The 17,841-nt window shown below is 45.3% G+C and overlaps 3 protein-coding genes across 4 annotated transcripts; all 3 read right to left on the bottom strand.

Moving 5' to 3' along the window:
- Positions 1-416: 416 nt before the first annotated feature.
- ddx24 (DEAD (Asp-Glu-Ala-Asp) box helicase 24) lies at positions 417-4,752 on the bottom strand. Its single transcript, XM_084438047.1, has 9 exons — positions 4,693-4,752; positions 3,416-4,473; positions 2,730-3,284; positions 2,464-2,617; positions 1,862-2,374; positions 1,556-1,631; positions 1,280-1,468; positions 818-947; positions 417-710 (listed from the first exon to the last, which is right to left on the bottom strand). Exons 2-9 carry the CDS (start codon positions 4,467-4,469, stop codon positions 448-450), a joined length of 2,934 nt encoding a protein of 977 aa, XP_084294173.1. The 5' UTR covers positions 4,470-4,473; positions 4,693-4,752; the 3' UTR covers positions 417-447.
- A 19-nt stretch (positions 4,753-4,771) lies between these two features.
- On the bottom strand, positions 4,772-7,444 carry serpina10b (serpin peptidase inhibitor, clade A (alpha-1 antiproteinase, antitrypsin), member 10b). The gene is made up of 5 exons (XM_084438046.1): positions 7,382-7,444; positions 6,456-7,078; positions 5,887-6,160; positions 5,619-5,766; positions 4,772-5,357 (listed from the first exon to the last, which is right to left on the bottom strand). The coding sequence occupies exons 2-5, from the start codon at positions 7,060-7,062 to the stop codon at positions 5,166-5,168; spliced, it is 1,221 nt and encodes a 406-aa protein (XP_084294172.1). The 5' UTR covers positions 7,063-7,078; positions 7,382-7,444; the 3' UTR covers positions 4,772-5,165.
- A 2,059-nt stretch (positions 7,445-9,503) lies between these two features.
- Positions 9,504-17,342, bottom strand: atxn3 (ataxin 3). Of its 2 annotated transcripts, XM_084438745.1 has the most exons (10): positions 17,298-17,342; positions 16,218-16,382; positions 16,071-16,115; positions 15,872-15,957; positions 15,683-15,749; positions 15,458-15,545; positions 15,225-15,360; positions 14,958-15,127; positions 14,644-14,809; positions 12,288-12,423 (listed from the first exon to the last, which is right to left on the bottom strand). In XM_084438745.1, the coding sequence occupies exons 1-10, from the start codon at positions 17,319-17,321 to the stop codon at positions 12,333-12,335; spliced, it is 1,038 nt and encodes a 345-aa protein (XP_084294871.1). In that variant the 5' UTR covers positions 17,322-17,342; the 3' UTR covers positions 12,288-12,332. The 2 variants fall into 2 exon arrangements, with proteins under 2 accessions (XP_084294870.1, XP_084294871.1); XM_084438744.1 differs by lacking the exon at positions 14,644-14,809 and having other exon boundaries at positions 9,504-12,423.
- Between the last annotated feature and the right edge of the window lie 499 nt (positions 17,343-17,841).

The raw sequence follows: 17,841 nt of genomic DNA, 5'->3' as shown, positions 1-17,841 counted from the left end.
TTAACTGTGCTTTTAGTAGTACTAGTGTAATCGAGTGATTAAGTGTCCTCATGAGTCCCAGGTAGTGGTAGCGAGTAGTTGGTTAAACTCGGTCTTCAAAGGAGCGCTAACAGTCCCTCCAAGAGGGATGTCCCTATTGTTGCAACTGTTAGCGTGTCTGCCTCACAAGCAGGAGTTCATGGGTTTGGATCCCACCCTGGGCAAGTCCTTAACATGGGTCATACTAGCAGTACGTACTTTTCTGATCCCCGGGCCAAAGTTGCATTTCAGAAAATAATGTTCAAACTGTATTTAACCGCATATTGTAAAGTACAATAATTTTGTCTTGGGTAATTTAAAACGCATGACTCTGGTCTCTCAAAATTATTTTATGTGAAGATTACAATTGCACTGTACCTCCATTTACATAAATTCAATCTCCAACAGTCTTTCTGAACATACTCATTCTTAACAGGTCACAGGTGTTGTTGTTGTTGTTGCGATTTTTTTCTTGTGTTTCTGCTTCTTCCTCTGTATGGAGACACTGGTTAAAGCCGTTTCCACACCAGCAAGAGGCATGTAGGGCAGTGACAGCTTGCCCATCTGGGTGGGGTACTTGGTCTTCATCACGTTTTTGAACACGGGCTGAGTGAGCAGGTGCTTAAGGTGTCTCTTCATACCCTTCACCATCTTCTGCTGTTGGCGATCATCCTCCTCATCCTTCCTACCGCCTGGAAAGAAAAAGGTGTACTCAATTATGTACCTTCACTCTCTCCCATTCTGGGTTTCCGAACATTGAGAGGGATTGGAATGCGTTTTGTTATGTTTATAGTCTTACCACGTAACACGTCATCATCCAGGTCCACGTCCAGGGCTTCGGCTGCTTGTCTGAACCAGGAGTTGTGCTGCTTCTCTCTGCTGTTGTGGTACTCAACCTTTTCGATCTTCCTGGCCATGTTGACTCGCTCCTATCAAGAACAGACACACACATACTGCATTAGGTAAAAAGAAAAACAAATTGTATATAAGGCAAGGCCTAACTCCAAGTGAAAAAAAACAACATGCACACTCTTACAAAATGGTGGTGCTGGGAGTAAATCCCCTTTAAGGTTTCAAAATGAGAAATACAAGACTCCCGCACACACTTTTTCTCTGCTTTAATCTTTTTTTAAACAACGTTTCGGTGTTGCCACCTTCATCAGGACAGATTTTTGAAGGCCTAACTCCAAACCATTTAGGAGTGTGTACAGGAGTGCATTATGGCCTAGTTCATTCAGCCTATTTGGTTTGTTCATGTCACCTTGATGGCTGCCATGCACTTGCTCTGGACGGGAAACATGGGAAGGTCCTCGTCCTTCCCTAGGGCCCTGTAGATTTTCTTGAAGTTCATCATGTCATCTGGGCCAATCAGGAGCAAGCTGAGACCCTCTTTAGTGGCTCTTGCCGTCCGGCCGCTACGATGGACATATGTCTCGGATGTCCTTGGAACCTTAAAACGAATAAGAACAAGACTGATATCAGACCGTCCACGATTAAAGACAGCAAACACTAGAAGATCGCAATAAGTAAGACATACCTGGTAGTGAATGACATGCTGAACATTTGGAATATCCAGTCCTCTTGCAGCGACATCAGTGGTCAAGAGGATACAACTACGAACAATAAAATAATACACGGTTATTAATGCGGCCGTGTGTTTTGGAATGAAAATAAATAAATATTGATATATGCCGCGCATATCCAAGAAACACATTTAAAAAATTGCAAGCCCAGTGTGAGACTTGCTTACACAAACAGCCTCCATGGTTCAAGGCCTGCATGATGACTAAATACACCCTCGACCAAAACAAACACATGACTGCACGCTGCGGTTATAACTCACCTCTCCCTCTCTGCGAAGCGCTCCAGGTTCTTGAGGCGCTGCTTCTGGTGCATGTTGGCGTGCAGCGGCAGCGGCGTGAGCTCCAGGATGACCATCAGGGAGTTGAGCCTCTTGATGCAGTCGATGCTGTTGGCGAACACCATGCTGCGGCCCGGGTACTGGAGCAGGAAGTAGTACAGGAAGAAGTCCTTCTCCTCCTTCTCACAGTGGATCCTGGTCTCCGTCAGAGTCTCCACTGTGGCCTCCTTCCTGGTCAGGTCGATGACCTTGGGCTTGGACCGGATCCCTACTTTCTCCATGAGGAGCTCCAGCTTGCTCCTCTGGTCCACCTTGTTCCCCTTCTTCTGCAGGATGCGCGTGGGCAGGCTGCGGTCCATGGTGAGGGTGGCGGAGAACACGAACGTCTGCCTCTTCGGGTTGAACTGGACCGTGTTGAGCATCTCCAGGAGACTTTCCAGCTCGGCGAAATGTCCTCTCTCCACCATGCGGTCTGCTTCGTCGATGACTAGGCACCTGAGGGAAAACAGGAATGTTTCAAAATGGCCGTGTTCGTTTCCGAAATTTCAAACAGATCCTGCGGGTCGCGTACGGGCGCCACGTACCTGATCTGTCTGAGGTTCAGCAGGTGGGGGTTCCTCTCTTTGATCATCTCCCACAGGCGACCTGGCGTGGCGATGATGATCTCGGGCCTGTGCTTCAGCATCCTGACCTGTTTCTGCTGTGACATCCCGCCCACCACGATCGCCGTCCTGATACCTGCGCACGCCACACAGTCAATTAGCTTTGCGGAAATGCTATTCATGAAATCAAGGAGTATACATTATCTGAATGTGATCAGCTGGAGGAATATTGTTCTCCGACACCTTACCTGTGAACTTTGCCACAGCGTCGATGTGGTGCTTCACCTGGACGGCCAGCTCCCTGGTGGGGGTGAGGACCAGGCCAAGGAGAGGCTGGTTCTGAACGGCCGCCTGCGCCTCCTCTTCTTCAGCCGCGTTGTCGAAGTCAAACTCCACGTCCTCGATGACTTTCACGCAGCCCATCCCTTCGTCGTCACACCCCTCCTCCTCTTCCTCCATCTCTTGAGCGCTGTCGCCGCCTCCCTCGTCTTCGTCACCCGGGTCGCGTTCTTCCGTCGCGCCTTCGCTCCCCTCCGGCTCCGCCTCGCCGGTTTCCTCAGTGCCGGGCGCCACGGCGGCGGTCGCGTCGCCGGCCTCTGCTGAGAGAGCTGCCCCGGTTTCGGTCTCTTCGCCGTCGTCTGGAATGGCGCCGCCCTCTTCGCCGCCCGCCTCCGCCGACGGTAGGTAGAGGCTCTCCACCTGAGGTGCCGCCTCAGTCTGATCCTCTGCTCCATCAGAACCCTTCTTCCACTCAAGAATGGCGTGTATCATGGGGATCCCGAAAGACAGCGTCTTGCCACTTCCTGTAAAAGTGTATCGCAAACACCAATTAAAGATCTGGAAATAAGGCGTGATCCAAGTGCAGTGAATTGATACGTTTACCTCAAGGCTTAATCTCTACAGGTAACACTCACCAAGAGAGAAAGTATCTTACCTGTCTCGGCTGCTCCCACTATGTCCATATGATCCCTGATAGCTGGGGGCAAAGCCAGGGCCTGAATGGCAGTGGGTGAGCCGAACCCAAGACTGCTTAGTGCTTTTAACACCGGGGCAGGGACGAACAGATCCTTCCATGCGCCCACATCCGAGTTCTGGTCCACAGAACCAGAGAGGCCGGCGTTGGTCCAGTTTTTCGCTTTGTTCTTGGGGAGTTTAACCACTTTGCCTTGAGGGGTTGGCTCTGTTGTCGTCGTCTGAGATTCGAGCTCTGTCTGAGGCTCCTGTTTGTCTGTCTGAGCCTCTGGGACTGTTGGTTTATCTGCCTGTCTCTTCTTTTTTCTCTTCTTCTTCTTCTTCTTGTCAGTACCGTTTGTGGTGACTGGTTGTGGCTGGGCTCCCTTCCCAACACCGACGTCTCGTGACACACTTTCTTCCCCGGCTTCTTTCTCTCCAGCCGTATTCACTGCCACTGTCTCCGAAATGTCTTCATGGGTCTTCTCCGTCACCGTTCCCGAAACGTCTTCAGGGGTCTTCTCCGTCACCGTTCCCGAAACGTCTTCAGGGGTCTTCTCCGTCACCGTTCCCGAAACGTCTTCAGGGGTTTGGTCCGGTTCCTTCTCCTCCCTTCTCTCTTCCCCACCCGCAGAGCTGTCAGGTTTGGTGGGTTCTTCTTGAGACACTTTCTTCTTCTTCTTCCTCTTCTTCTTCCTCTTCTTAGCTGGTGTTTCTGATGTTTCAGGTTTGGCGGTTCCTCCGTCACCAGCCTCTTCCTCCCCTGCTCCACCCTCTTCCGCTCCCTCAATAGCTTTTCTTTTCTTAGCCTTTTTCTTCTGCTCCTTTTGTTCTGTGCCTGCCACATTGGCAGAGTCGACGAGACGGTAGTCTGTCAGTTCCTCAAAACACACCAGCCCCCCCATACCCTCCTCAGAGAACAGACTGGGGTCCAGCTCTACTGCTTTCCAGCTGCCTCTCACATGTATCCCCCGTTTGACTGGCCTCGTCCCGGAGGACGGCCGGTAGTTTTTCATCTGAACTTTTTTGGTCTTCATGTTCCTATGAAATATGTACAGCTTGTTAGGTTATACTTCGTTTGTGTAGTAGCAGGAAAACGTATACAGTGCCTCGCTACAACGAAGTTGAGCACCACATTAGCGGTGGTTAGCTACCTTTAGCTAACTAGCGGCAGCCTGCACGCCTATGCCGTTAAGTATTCATAGATAAAGTACATTATAACCGAATCATGCATTTGACAAGCAACACGTTTTAACCTACCTTAAACTGCTGCCTGGACTATTATGTACGATTTGACCACATTCACGCACGACACGAGTGCGCAGCCATGACAGTCATCACGTGGTTTGAAAAAACTTTATTAGCAGTCATCCAGTAGGTCTTTTGAGTGTGACGTACTCACTGTATAGTATCTCCAATAAACAGTTGAAGGGACACACACAAACTATTGTAATCTGTTCAGTGAGTATACAATGTTGTTATGTACCTTTGATGCACAAAAATCTATATAGTAGTTCTTTTTTTATTATTTGAACATTTAAAATCAGGAACACACACAAACGTTGGAGATAGGCTGACCTGGTTCAGTGAGTATACAATGTGGTGATCTAACTTTTGATAAGTAATTCAATTGTTACTTCTTATATATATAGAATTTCCAACATTAAAAATGTTTACACAATGTATCGGCTAGATGACGAGTACCAGCAATCTCTCCACATAGAAATCACTCATTAGTGTTTGGTGGGGTCTATGACCCTGCCCATGAACAGCAAGCTGTTGGTGGCCTCATGGTAGATGAAGAAGAAGAAGGGTCTGTTGATGATGAAGGTCGGGGGTAGGGAATATGCTGTGAAGCCAATAGTTGTGGCAGCAGCTGCAGTGGTGCCCTTCTCATCCACCTCGACCACAGCCTTGTGCAGCACCTACAACAGAATAAAAAATAAAAAAAATCAGTTGAACTGCTTTAATTCCCCTTTCTATTGACACCCACTGGGTTCTACTCCTTCAAACCTGAGCATTTGTTTACTCGTAAAGAGGTGTCAAAACAGTGGATGGATGTAGGCTACTATCTGATGTCTACATCAATCCATTACTTTTAAACCCGTTATGCAGAGTGAATCAGTGCACAGGAAGATGGGAGGAGAATCTGAGGTGAACGTCGCTGTAGACACTAAACCACTGACCTCTGACACTTTGAGGGGAACTTCTTTGCTCAGTCTAGTGAGATTGGCTGAGTCGCGGAAGACACTGATGATCCCCAGATCCTGCAGGATGTTATGTACCTCATAGGACTGCTCCAGCCTGAACTTGGGCAGTTGAACCTCCAGTTTGCTATGAAGAAAAGGCAACCATTTTCACATTGTACATATCAATAGGAGACACTTATTGAATGTATAGAATGTCGCAGTGTTCCATTTACAGGACACCCCCCCCCGAAAATTCTATACTAACATTTGTCTCAGGTTTTTGATCCAATAGAGGAATCTCTCAGCGGTGATTTCATCGTCGATGGTGGTATAGTCCCGACCTTTGTCGGGTAGGAGGATCAGCATTGACACCCCGTTCCGGTATGGAAGCTTCAGGACCTTGGCTTTCAGGGCAGCATCTTCCATGGTGTAGTACTTGTCCTCTCTAAACATCATGGATACCTGGACAATGTTGTAGTTGTCCACATAGAAGCGTTCACTTCCGGTGTGATTAGGGTTGAAATGTGTCTGCCACTCACCTACAGTAGGTAATGACATATCAAAACAAATGTATTGGGAAGAAAACATAACTGTCATTCAGGCAATTCAGAATATGTAATAGTATACAGTGTGAACACAAACATAACATTGCAAGGTCTGATACAGCATGTCTGTATATATGGGAAACGTGTTCAAAAGAAATCTAAGCCTAAACAGGAAAAGTACTTTATTTGTTGAAAATAATGCCATGTTTTATGTAAGGGTCTGTGTAACACTGTGTATGTAGCATTGTATTTGCGTGGTGTTACACAAAGCGCTTTCTATTTCACCTACCCTGAAAGAAAATGGTGTTGATGAGCATGAGTCGGGTTGATGGATCCACACTGCTTATCATCTCTGTTACTTTGTTGCCAGTCTTGCACTTGATGTACTCATTTATTAAGGCAACACTGGCCGCTGAGTCTAAAAAGTCCACACTCTTGATGTCAGCATTGAAGAACTTTTTGATCTGGTCATAGAAGACCCTCTCTACATCAAAACCCAACTGAACAAAGAGAGCCGTGCCCTGGTCCAGTTTCAGTGATCCATCTTGTGTGATATTCCCATTGAGGTACTGGAAAAGTTCTGGAATGAGTTGCGGTCGGTCTTCCTGTTCCAGTTGGGCTAGGTTGAGTCCTTTCAGTATCTCATCTCGTGTGAGACCATCTGCAGCCAGGGAGAGGGCTGCAAAAGCCGCAGAGATGCTCAGGGGGGAGAAAAATATGTTATTGTCGTGAGAACTGGAGATTTGTTTGTAGAGGGTTATAGCAAAGTCCATGTTCTTAAAGGTGAGGTCTGTGATGTTGGGGCTTTGCATCTGAGTTTGGTAGATGGGGGTAAGGGAGCAGACGCAACACAGGAAGAGAAGGAGTCCCATCTTCATTTTGCTACTGTAGGTCATCTCACTACAGTCCCGTCTGTAATCGTACAGATTAGATGTTTTAGGTATTAGACATCATTTTTTGACTGAGAATATATACAATTTATTGGATTCCAAGTTATCAGAACAATGTTGAATCAGTCTACTGCGTGGTGCATTGAAAACAAGGCTGGATAAGAGCTGAAAAAAACTTGATCAGTTTTAGAATCTAGGTCACTATTCATACATAGTTACAGCTTTACAAATAAATACAGGTATTTTATTAGTAAGGAATGTAGCTTACAAATATTTTATAAAAGTTACAAATAAATAGTATTATTCTCCTCATTCAATGACCTACCGTTCAGCTTGGGGTATCAGCTTGGTATCCTGAATCCTTGGTGTCCAGAACCTCCATCCACTATTTGGGGAGGCAAAGTGCAAGTGTGCATTTAGAGTTATCTATTAACTATGACGTACCCAAATACAGTAGCTAACCTCGACTTTTACTTTGCTAAAGTTCTCACTGAAATCAAAATGTCAGTGTCCTGGATAGGTAACCGGTACACAGAATAAACAAAACACATACAACAAAGTCAATTGCCTTGATAATGCTGTCTGGCCAGCACACAACTGCAAAGAAGATCAGAATCAGTTTTATTATCCAGGCAGTTTTTACACATACTAAGAATTTGCTTTGGTCAACTGGTGCATAACACTGATGGAGACAACATTAGACAGGGTGCACGGACAAGACGGGACAGTGCAAATGAGCAGTGAGAAATACAAAATGGTGCACGATGAGTGTATATACAGTATGTGTACAGTGATAGTGTGTGCAATGTTTTTGCATATACTGTACAATGTGTGTGCTGTTGTGATATGTGTGTGCAGTGCGTGCCTATCTACAGTACAGTCGGTAGTCGTGTGCAAGTAGTGCAAAGGCGACAGAGTCAGAGGGGGGGGGGGGGGGCATAGGGGTCAGGGGGGTCTTCTTGATGAGGCTGGTGGCTGTGGGTAAAAATCTGTTTTTGTGGGGTGAGGTCTTTGTCCCGAGGACTGCAGTCTCCTGCCGGAGGGGAGTGGTTCAAAGAGATTGTGACCAGTGTGGGAGGGGTCAGCCACTGTCTTTCTAGCCCGTTTCAGGGCCCTGGAGGCGTGCAGGGCCTGGAGGGATGGCAGGTTGCAGACGATCACCCTCTCGGCGGAGCAGATGATGTGCTACAGTCTAGCCTTGGCTGTGGTGGTGGAGTACCAGGTGGTGATGAAGGGGGCGAGGATGGACTCGATGATGGAGGTGTAGAAGTGTACCATCATTGTCTTTGGCATGTTGAATTGCTTCAGTTGCCTCAAGAAGTACATCCTCTGCTGTGCCCTCTTGGTGAGGGAGATGATGTTTAGCTCCCACTTGAGGTCCCGGGAGATGATGGTGCCCAGGAAGTGGAAGGAATCGCAGGGTTGACTGGGATGTCATTCAGAGTGATGGGGGGTGGGGTGGGGGCTGAGATCTTCCTCAAGTTTACAACCATCTCCACTGTCTTAAGAGCGTTGAGCTCCATGTTGTTTTGGCTGCACCAGGACAGCAGCTGGTCGATCTCCCACCTGTAGGTGGACTCGTCACCCTCAGAGATGAGTCTGATGAGGGTGGTGTCATTCTCAAACTTCAGGAGCTCGACAGACCGGTGACTGGAGGTGCAGCTGAGCAGAGAAGAGGGGAAAGGACGCAGCCTTGGGGGGGAACCGGTGCTGATGGTCCTGTAGTCAGATGTGTTTTTCCAGCTTCATGGTACTGCTTCCTGTCAGACAGGAAGTTGGTGATCCACCTGCAGGTGGAGTCAGGCACGTGCAGCTGGGAGAGCATGTCCTCCAGTATGGGCGGGAGGATGGTGTTGAAAGCAGAACTTAAATCCACAAACAGGATCCTGGTGTAGGTGCCTGCGGAGTCCAGGTGCTGGAGAATGCTACAACAGAGTGGAAGAACATGTTAAGCATTATTCTGCATACATCAAAGAGCCTGAGCCTCCTCAGGAAGTAGAGTCGGCTCTGTCCCTTAAAATGACTGGGTGTTTCCTTCCTATTCCAGCTCGTTGTCAAGGTGCACGCCAACGTATTTGTATGACTGGACCACATTAACATCAACCCCCTGGATGGAACCGGGTGTCAGCGGAGCCTTCTTCCTCCTGAAGTCCACCACCATCTCTCTGGACTTCCCCACGTTGAGCTGCAGGTGGTCTTTTGCACACCACAGGTCTCTGTATTCCTCCTCCTGTCCTCCTCGTACATATCCAACAATAGCAGAGTTGTCTGAGGACTTCTGCAGGTACATGTCTCTGAAGTCCAATGTGTAGTGTAAACAGGAAGGGAGCCAGGACAGTCCCTTGTGGGGCCCCTGTGTTGCTGATGACTCTCTGATACACAGCCCTGAAGCCTCACATACTGTGGCAAATCTGACAAGAAATACAGAAGGGTTCATTAAGAGCAAATATCACTTTATTTCTAGAAAGAAGATGGTTCTGATGCAGTTAAGAGTATGGTCAAATAGCAGACTAATGTATAGTGAAACAAACATCACATTGTTAAGTAATGTTATCTATTGAAGAATGTCAAGAAGTGAAAATGATGACATCATAAAACCAAAAACACCATAACTGTAACCTATGTTCCATTTCAACTGCAGTTCAAATTTCAAAAAGCCTAATGAATCAAAATAAAACTACTTCAAGAAAGAAGAAAAGAAGAAATGGAATAAAATCATGGAATTGCCCTGGAAGTAATCTCTACTGTAGGAGCACCACTCTAATTTCTACATGGGATTGCTGTATTTCTATTTCTGAAAGACATGGACACACTATACTTTATACTCAATTGGCATGTCCAAATAATTCAGCGGAAAGTCCTTTGTTAACACAATGATTGTAAAACTATGTATATACTGTTTCAATGTACATATATCAATTTTCCATCTATTAAAGGTTCACTATGTGTAGAATGTAGTGCATGTAGTGGAACGGACTTGTCAGAAATGGAATATAAATTAATAAAGTATAATCCCATGAAAATAAGAATTGTTGTGTTGTTGTTACCTTAGAATGAGCCCTTTATATCTACACAAGGAGCGGGTCCTCTTCCACGGAGCCCGCCATGTTGTACCGACATTTTTCTAGTGGTCCAGAATGGACAAACGGCTCTAGAGAATGGGTTTTTTGGAAGTAGCTACTGGCATCTTACAGGAGCGAAGAATTCCCCCATTCATTGTCAATGGGGGGGGTTGAAACGGCCATATCCAGACGTAGGAAGGTCACAGAGACACAGGGTTTGGACTGGAATAAAGCTCTTGACCTAACAAATGTAGCAATACCAAACATGTCCTGCTCATATGCACATGCTAAAACAAAACTTTGAACAAAGCCAGATCCCCATGTGGGGGGGCTAGAGACACGGGACTGGGGGGTGCGCGAGGAGAGCCCAGAGTGCACTGAATTGCCCCCGGCCGGCTCCAACCCGAGGCGGGCGCCACAGAGCCGCCGGCACACGGTCGCCCATTCACCATTTTTTGGACTTTGGCTCAGGAGCGGGGCAACAAACTCAGGTGAATGAAAATAAAGTGTATGAACATTAAATTGATAGGAAACAATATCACGCATTAGTAATGGTGTATACATTTCACACATTGTTGAAGTAGTGGCTGTATGACCCCCATCTAGAATCAAGATTTATTCATTGTTTCAGAGAAAAGTCCACTCCACTGCCATTCAGCAACTGTACATACATGCATCTTGTTTCATTTTGCCATGTAAAGTATTTACCATACATGGTCTGACTGGCCTTGGTGTGGGCTTTTCCTGCATAGGCAGTGGTAGATGAACCTCAATAATCCCCATGGGAACTTCCAAGTACCAACTGCTTATCAATGAAAAGCTGATTTGAGTGTTAAAGTTCGAGCTGGTGTTAAAGTTACAGCCTGGATAGGACTTAGCGTAGCTCTGCCGTTTATTGAAGGGGTTCGAGAGGTTCTGACCTTTCCCTTTGGAGTAGCTCTGCAGGTCAGATTCAATCAGAATTGTCTCTCTCTCGGGAACATGCCAAGCACGTCTCTTTACACACTGGCGCCATAGACTACCTCTATTTCCCAGCAGCCTTCCCACGGTTGTCCAGAGAGGGGCATGCAGGTGATGGTACAACACCATGCCGGACTTTGGTTTTTACATGTTAAATTATGTATTCTGGAAAGTTTTGTATAATTACATAATAATTTAAGTGATATATGTGCACACATACCAATCATAGGTCAAAACATTGCTACATTTGGCTGAAGAGCTGTTGGGGAAGTGAAAGAGCCGGCGCTTTTTGCGCAGATGAGACAATGGATCCGGCTTCCTAAAAAGAGATGGAATTTCCCACCACTATCTCCTACAGTACGTCGTTGGGAAGGGAGGAGTGAGTGGGGTATTCATCACTGCTTGATGCCACTAAATTGTACACAGTGCACCTTTAATCAAATCAAAAAGGTTTGTGGGAATTTTTTAAATAAAGTAGTTGAATGATTATTAGGCTATATTAATCTGAATAATATTTAATGTTTTGGTCAAAGTATATGAGCAACCCATACCTATCCATACTGTATACCAGTTACAAGACATATTTTGACAGCTAAAATGAATTTACTTTACTTATATAGACCGATCAGTTTCTCACAGAGGAGATGGTCATCTCTTACAATACTAGTCAAGGAGAAGGCAGGATGCTCTTACACTCTATAACACTTTTTACCAAACCAGTGGTCCCATGTAGCTCCTCCATATTCAAGGCTGGTGGATGACTCTGGGTTCTAGCTCATCCCCTTCTGTCTGTTCATCCACCTAACTGATATATCCCTCCACCCCCCATTAAACAGTTGGGCACAGAATGCTGCATAAAGACTTATCCACCCCTTCCAGAGAAAAATCAAGAGTAGCAATAAAAAAACAAAAAACAGAAATTGGAAATAGAAGGCGCTGTGGTGCAAAGGCCATCACAGACTTGGAAGTTGGAATAACTGCACTGAAATTCTGTAACCTCCCTAATCCCACTTTGTGCCACTTCAGAGTTAGATTAGACCAGTGTTTTTTTGCCTTCTCTTGGTTGTTATTCTCCTCTCTACATCCTGTCTGCGAACGAGGCAGGGGAGGTGTGTCGGCCTTCTGGCCAGCCATATGTTCGCTGTGGTAAGGGTTAGAGGAGGGGGGTGGGGGTGGGGAAGACGGCCCCTCAGCGGGGTTGCCAGTCCAGGCAGGTGGTAGTCAACATAGGCTTTAGCTGGACCTTCCTCCATCTCACTGGCTGCGCTTGGTTTGTGGGTCCTCTTCAGGTTTACTGTCTTGCTGGTGAGGAGAGGTTGGTTGAACTTGTTGCTGTTGGGATTGCCTGGGTAGTACAAAGAGGGTTGAATCAACATTTAAAGGGGGTTTACCACAGACGGACGGACGGACAGACAGACACACACACACACTAGGGATGGGTATCGTTAGGATTTTATCAATACTGCTATCGATACCGATATTCCTTATTGACGCCAATACTTATCAATACTCTTATCGATACTACTCTACCACTTTAGGGCTCATACACTGCTTGGGTCGATGGGACTTTCTGTCTCAGTTGGCCTTCATTTTACATAGTGGACTGTCGCTGTAATATAGTGATCCTGTGTGATACTTGTCCAGCCATTGCTAGTTATGGGTACTTTTGACACATTGGCAAGCTCACCTATGATGTTTCTCTTTTCAACTGCATGCCAAACTAGTATGAGGGTGTCTGATAATGTCCCTCTGGAAGGGGGGGGGTAACTAGGGTTAAGGGCTGTGGTCATCTCCCTACAGCAAGGGTCCCCAATACGTGGATCACGATCGACCAGTAGGTCGCAGAGGCTATGCTGGTAGATCTCAAGCCATTCATCAGAAAAGGCGTTGAAGATGCGTGTGTGGAAGCAAGCAGTCATGTCACCTCTTGTCGTCCAGATGAGCAACTCTTTCCTCCTGCTACTTTGTAGATCACAAATGTGACCTTTTGTACTGCAGTTTAACTGAGCATTAGTATCATGTGTGGGCTGATTTCATCATTGTTTAGGCTTGTATGTGTAGCTGATTGCTGATAGTAGCCTAGCAAAATAAATTAGAAACTCGAAAAAAGTCAGAATTATGCAACACTGGCTGATCCATTCAGTGCAAGTCATTAGTGTATTGAGCTGTGTGATTGAGCCATTTAAGTAGGCTAAAGACACTCTGTTCTAACAACTAGCTGACTGTTACCTGTTAAGATTGTGCAAGGAATATATACAACAAAGTTAACTTTCCACTTCCAGTGTGAAGTAATTGGTAGCTTGATTAATAAATGTATTCTTTGATTTTGAAACAGTAGCCATATGTTGTTATTTCTGTTGTAGGTTATTTTTTATAGATTTTCAGCAATGGGATTCTTTTTAAGATAAGATATGACCTCAATGAGATGTGAATTAAAACCTAGACAATATTAAGTGACAAGTGACAGAAGGTTGGGTGTTCCGGGGGTGGTATATCTTGTTGAGCTGGTCATTTTAAAAGTAGCTCACAAGCCAAAAAGGTGTGGGCACCCCTGCCCTACAGTAACAACAGTTATCAGTAACTGTTAACTGTAACAGTTACTAACATCAGAGGACATAGATTAAACTGTGGTTACATTACTTATGTAGCTAGCTACAGCAACCAAAAATATTTTCATTTCATTATCTCTCACTCCCAGTCAGAAAATGTCAGCTAATCGCAATGCTAATTGTTAAATGTTGTTAAACTCAATTGACTTTTGCTCAAAACGTTATTGATCTAAAAGTCTGCGATTGTTGGCATGCATTTTTTGGGTGGTCTTTCAGGAGGGGCGGGAGGTCACGTTGGATGGGGGCCCTCCAAAGCAATAATAGGGGAAACACAGTAACGTATTTACAATAATGATAATGAATGTTACCTGCATCTTTAGTTTGGCTCATCAGCATCTATCAGTGTTAGCATTAGCCGCTTCACTGCCTCACATTTACCGTTAGCATTAGCCACTTCACTAAGCAGTCAAACACGCTGCACTGCCTCACATTTACAGAATGTGAAACTTGTAAGTATTTCATGAGGTTGCTGGTGTAACCTTTGGACACAACTAACATTTAACATAAATTGCATTGAGCACCATCGGTAGATTTGGTGAAGTACCATTTTGCTGCTCTGTCCGCCACTATGCCTACTTCCTCGAGAGACAAATAATAACAATGCGATATCATCGTCTGTCACCAGCAGCTTCGTCATGATTAGGGGACGGATGCCAGCTGCGTTGACCGACATATGAAACGAACGCGGCTCCATGGATTTATGAAACGAATGCATTAAATACCGATAGCAGCACCGTTTGCCCATGAGCTTATTGATATTTCGGTACTGACCCAATAATGTACCGGTACCCAAAAAATACAGGTTCCCGATACCCATCCCTAACACACACACACACACACACACACACACACACACACACACACACACACACACACACACACACACACAGACACACAGACACACAGACACACAGACACACAGACACACAGACACACAGACACACAGACACACACACCTATCAAAGTAAGCCTGTCTCCTCCTGCGTAGCTCCTCAGCTGTGAGTGTCTCACTCTGAGCGTCTCCTGGCGCACCTCCTGCCGCACTCCCTGGTGCCTGGACAGTCGTCTTGGCAACATGCCCTGCACTAGGCTCTGTAGACGTCTTATTGCTCATTACTGCCCCTAAGAAAAGATATAGCGTTTAAATTTAAATCATTGACTTCATGCCAGTTTTGGAATACAAAGTTTCTACAGTGAGTTTTTCGCTGATACCGCAGTGTGTCCATACTATGTAGCCATGTATGGGTGTGTCACATATCTAGAATGTTACCCTGCATGCTGAGTTGTATGGCTCTGCGAAGGTCGGCCTCTTCGTCCTCCACCTCCATGTCCTGTCTGCTCAGAGCCAGTGCCTTCCTCAGCTCCTCCTCGTCCTCGTCCACCACCGCCTCCTCCACGCTGGGGGCCGTCGTCTCCAGCGGACCCTGCACTAATGTCCTGCTGCTCAAACCAGGCAAGAAACACCAGACTTAAAAAACTAAGCAGTTACATCTTGTTCGAATGTCTCGGGCCCAGTGCCCATTCTGTACAGTCATACCCTTGGCCGCTCGTCGACTGTCCTTCCTCCTCTCCGATCAGCCTGGGACGTTGTTGCTGCTGCACCCGCATGATGTTCAGGATCTGCTCTGCTTCACAGTCTGGCAGGTTCCCCCGGATCACAAATATAGAGTATCCTGCGCGCAGGGAGGCCTTCTTTAGCATCACTACTACCCTAAAAAAATCCTATAAAAGCTTAGAATAAAATATCTGTAGGATTTTGTTTTAATTTACCTTCCTGTTGTAACTGTGCTAGAAAGAGGGCTAGATATGTGTCTGATATCAGCTCTGGTCCAGTCAGCAATGAGTTCAAATTAAACCACTGCAATGACAAACAGGGAAAGTGATACTTGAGTATATATATATTCTGGTACTGTGCATGAAGCAGAATCAATTTTCAATAGAATATTACAAATTGTTATCTGATGCAAATAAAAAAGGTATTTTGTAAACTCATACCTGTTGCCCAAGTTTCCGTACTGTGAACCAGTGCTCTTTGTAGTTGCATATAAATGCCTTTTCGTTTCTGAAACACAAGGCCAATATTTCAGAAAATGTGTCATAATCTCCACTCCACTTTTTTCTTTCACTGCCCAGCAGTGAAATGTTATCATAAGTAATTTGGCATCACACCCATGAGATTCTTACATGGGGTTTATCATTAGTCGCTGGTACTCTCGGCTATTGAAGAGGATGAGCTCCAGGCCCCACACTCCCAGAGCGTTGCTGATAACCTGTACGTATCACATCACACAACAGGGCTCAGAATCAGAGAAATGATCAGTTGCTGGGGGAATGATTCATTTCTCTGTCCAGACAAAAGGGAACTATTGGTCCCAAAACTCACTTGTATAGAAAAGAAACCACTGTCATCCATGTTACCAGATGGTTGCTGCAGACACACACAAACATAAATGAGCATGAGAACTGCAGTTATATCATAACTGCAAGAACTGCAGTTATAACACACCTCAAACCCAACTCCCCCCTATACCTGTAGGAAGGTCCTGTATTCCTCACTGGCCATGCCCCCCTCAGCCATCCTCATCCGCTCCTCCTCATCCAGCTGATGAGCGATGGACGACAGGTCCACGGGGGTGAAATACTCGCCTTGCAAAAGATTATTTAGGCAATGCTGGGCGCACAGAGAGCCCTCTTGCTGTAAATACAGTAAAGCATACCTGCTTAAAACACGTAGCCTTACTCTAACTTCGGATAGGCTAACCTAGCCAGCTAATCTAGGAAGCTAATGGTGCATTCGTTTGTGGTCGGAGGTGGCAAGTCGCAAGTGGCAAAATACCTACCTCCGACCTGTGTGCATTCGAGCTATATACCATTATATCACAGTTACCTAGTAATATCTATATACCATTATATCACAGTTACCTAGTAATATCTATATACCATTATATCACAGTTACCTAGTTATATCTATATACCATTATATCACAGTTACCTAGTTATATCTATATACCATTATATCACAGTTACCTAGTTATATCTATATACCATTATATCACAGTTACCTAGTTATATCTAGTGCATTCGAGCAACTGGGGGCTGAAAAACATATCCGAATTTGCGACGAGGAAGTGCGAGTTCATGCAGTGTTTTATTTAATCATTCCTAGTAGCAAGTCGCAATTTGCACCTCCCAGTTATAAACGAACGCACCATAAGTGCGCGAGCGTGTTACATCAGTGTCCCCAAACTGACATGACATGTATTTGATGATTTGGCTTATTATTAAACATTTCCAGAATAAACAGTGGTCTGGTTCATTAAACCTCAAAGTTGGGAGTAGTTTAGAAGTTTAGCTAACATTAGCAAGCTAACCACCACATAGTTGCTTAATAGGTTGGCTGTGCTTAAAGTTAACGTTAGCATAGCAGCTAAGACTAGCTTGCTAACAACAAATAGCAAACATTGGTAGCTAGGCTAGCTAGCTAAACAAGGCTGATTTGCCCCTTTCGATGAAACTGTATACAATTCAAAAACGCAAAATATTATACCACCAGAATGCACATTCAGTGAGGTCATATGGTTCAGTCATGAAATAAAATACTCCAGCTTACTTTTTCATGAAAGATGGACTCCATGTTTCATTTTCTGTCAAACATCGCCCTCCGACCTCCGACCCTGCAGAGTGCGACCATATAATGGTGCGTTCGTTTATAACTGGGAGGTGGCAAATTGCGTCTTGCTAGGAATGATTAAATAAAACACCGCATGAACTCGCACTTCCTCGTCGCAAATTCGGATATGTTTCTCAGCCCCCAGTTGCTCGAATGCACTAGATATAACTAGGTAACTGTGATATAATGGTATATAGATATAACTAGGTAACTGTGATATAATGGTATATAGCTCGAATGCACACAGGTCGGAGGTAGGTATTTTGCCACTTGCGACTTGCCACCTCCGACCACAAACGAACACACCATAACTCAGCCTATCAGCTTGCAGGTTTTGTTTGTTGTTGTCTACATAGTGACTTTTGTAAGACGTATTGTACTAAATGTATACATAAGATATACATATAGCTAGGGTCGGCATTATTTATATTAACGCATACCTCATAAACAATACATTTAATTAATTTTTCTTTCTTAAAAATAT

Source organism: Borostomias antarcticus (assembly GCF_949987555.1).
Source record: "Borostomias antarcticus genome assembly, chromosome: 5".
NCBI classification, from domain to species: domain Eukaryota; kingdom Metazoa; phylum Chordata; class Actinopteri; order Stomiiformes; family Stomiidae; genus Borostomias; species Borostomias antarcticus.
This window is presented reverse-complemented; position numbering and strand designations above follow the sequence as displayed.

What these genes read in the sequence shown, in the direction of transcription:
- atxn3 (XM_084438744.1), bottom strand. Translation starts at nt 17,321, where the DNA reads ATGGAGTCCATCTTTCATGAAAAA. An exon ending in CGACTAATGATAAACCCCAT is followed by an intron (nt 15,750 to 15,871) that starts GTAAGAATCTCA and finishes CTTGTGTTTCAG; the next exon opens with AAACGAAAAGGCATTTATAT. An exon ending in AGCACAGTTACAACAGGAAG is followed by an intron (nt 15,361 to 15,457) that starts GTAAATTAAAAC and finishes CCCTGCGCGCAG; the next exon opens with GATACTCTATATTTGTGATC.
- serpina10b (XM_084438046.1), bottom strand. Translation starts at nt 7,062, where the DNA reads ATGACCTACAGTAGCAAAATGAAGATGGGACTCCTTCTCTTCCTGTGT. An exon ending in ATCAAAAACCTGAGACAAAT is followed by an intron (nt 5,767 to 5,886) that starts GTTAGTATAGAA and finishes TTTTCTTCATAG; the next exon opens with CAAACTGGAGGTTCAACTGC. An exon ending in TTCCCCTCAAAGTGTCAGAG is followed by an intron (nt 5,358 to 5,618) that starts GTCAGTGGTTTA and finishes ATTCTGTTGTAG; the next exon opens with GTGCTGCACAAGGCTGTGGT.
- ddx24 (XM_084438047.1), bottom strand. Translation starts at nt 4,469, where the DNA reads ATGAAGACCAAAAAAGTTCAGATGAAAAACTACCGGCCGTCCTCCGGG. An exon ending in CGCTTCGCAGAGAGGGAGAG is followed by an intron (nt 1,632 to 1,861) that starts GTGAGTTATAAC and finishes TATTGTTCGTAG; the next exon opens with TTGTATCCTCTTGACCACTG. An exon ending in GGATGATGACGTGTTACGTG is followed by an intron (nt 711 to 817) that starts GTAAGACTATAA and finishes TTTTCTTTCCAG; the next exon opens with GCGGTAGGAAGGATGAGGAG.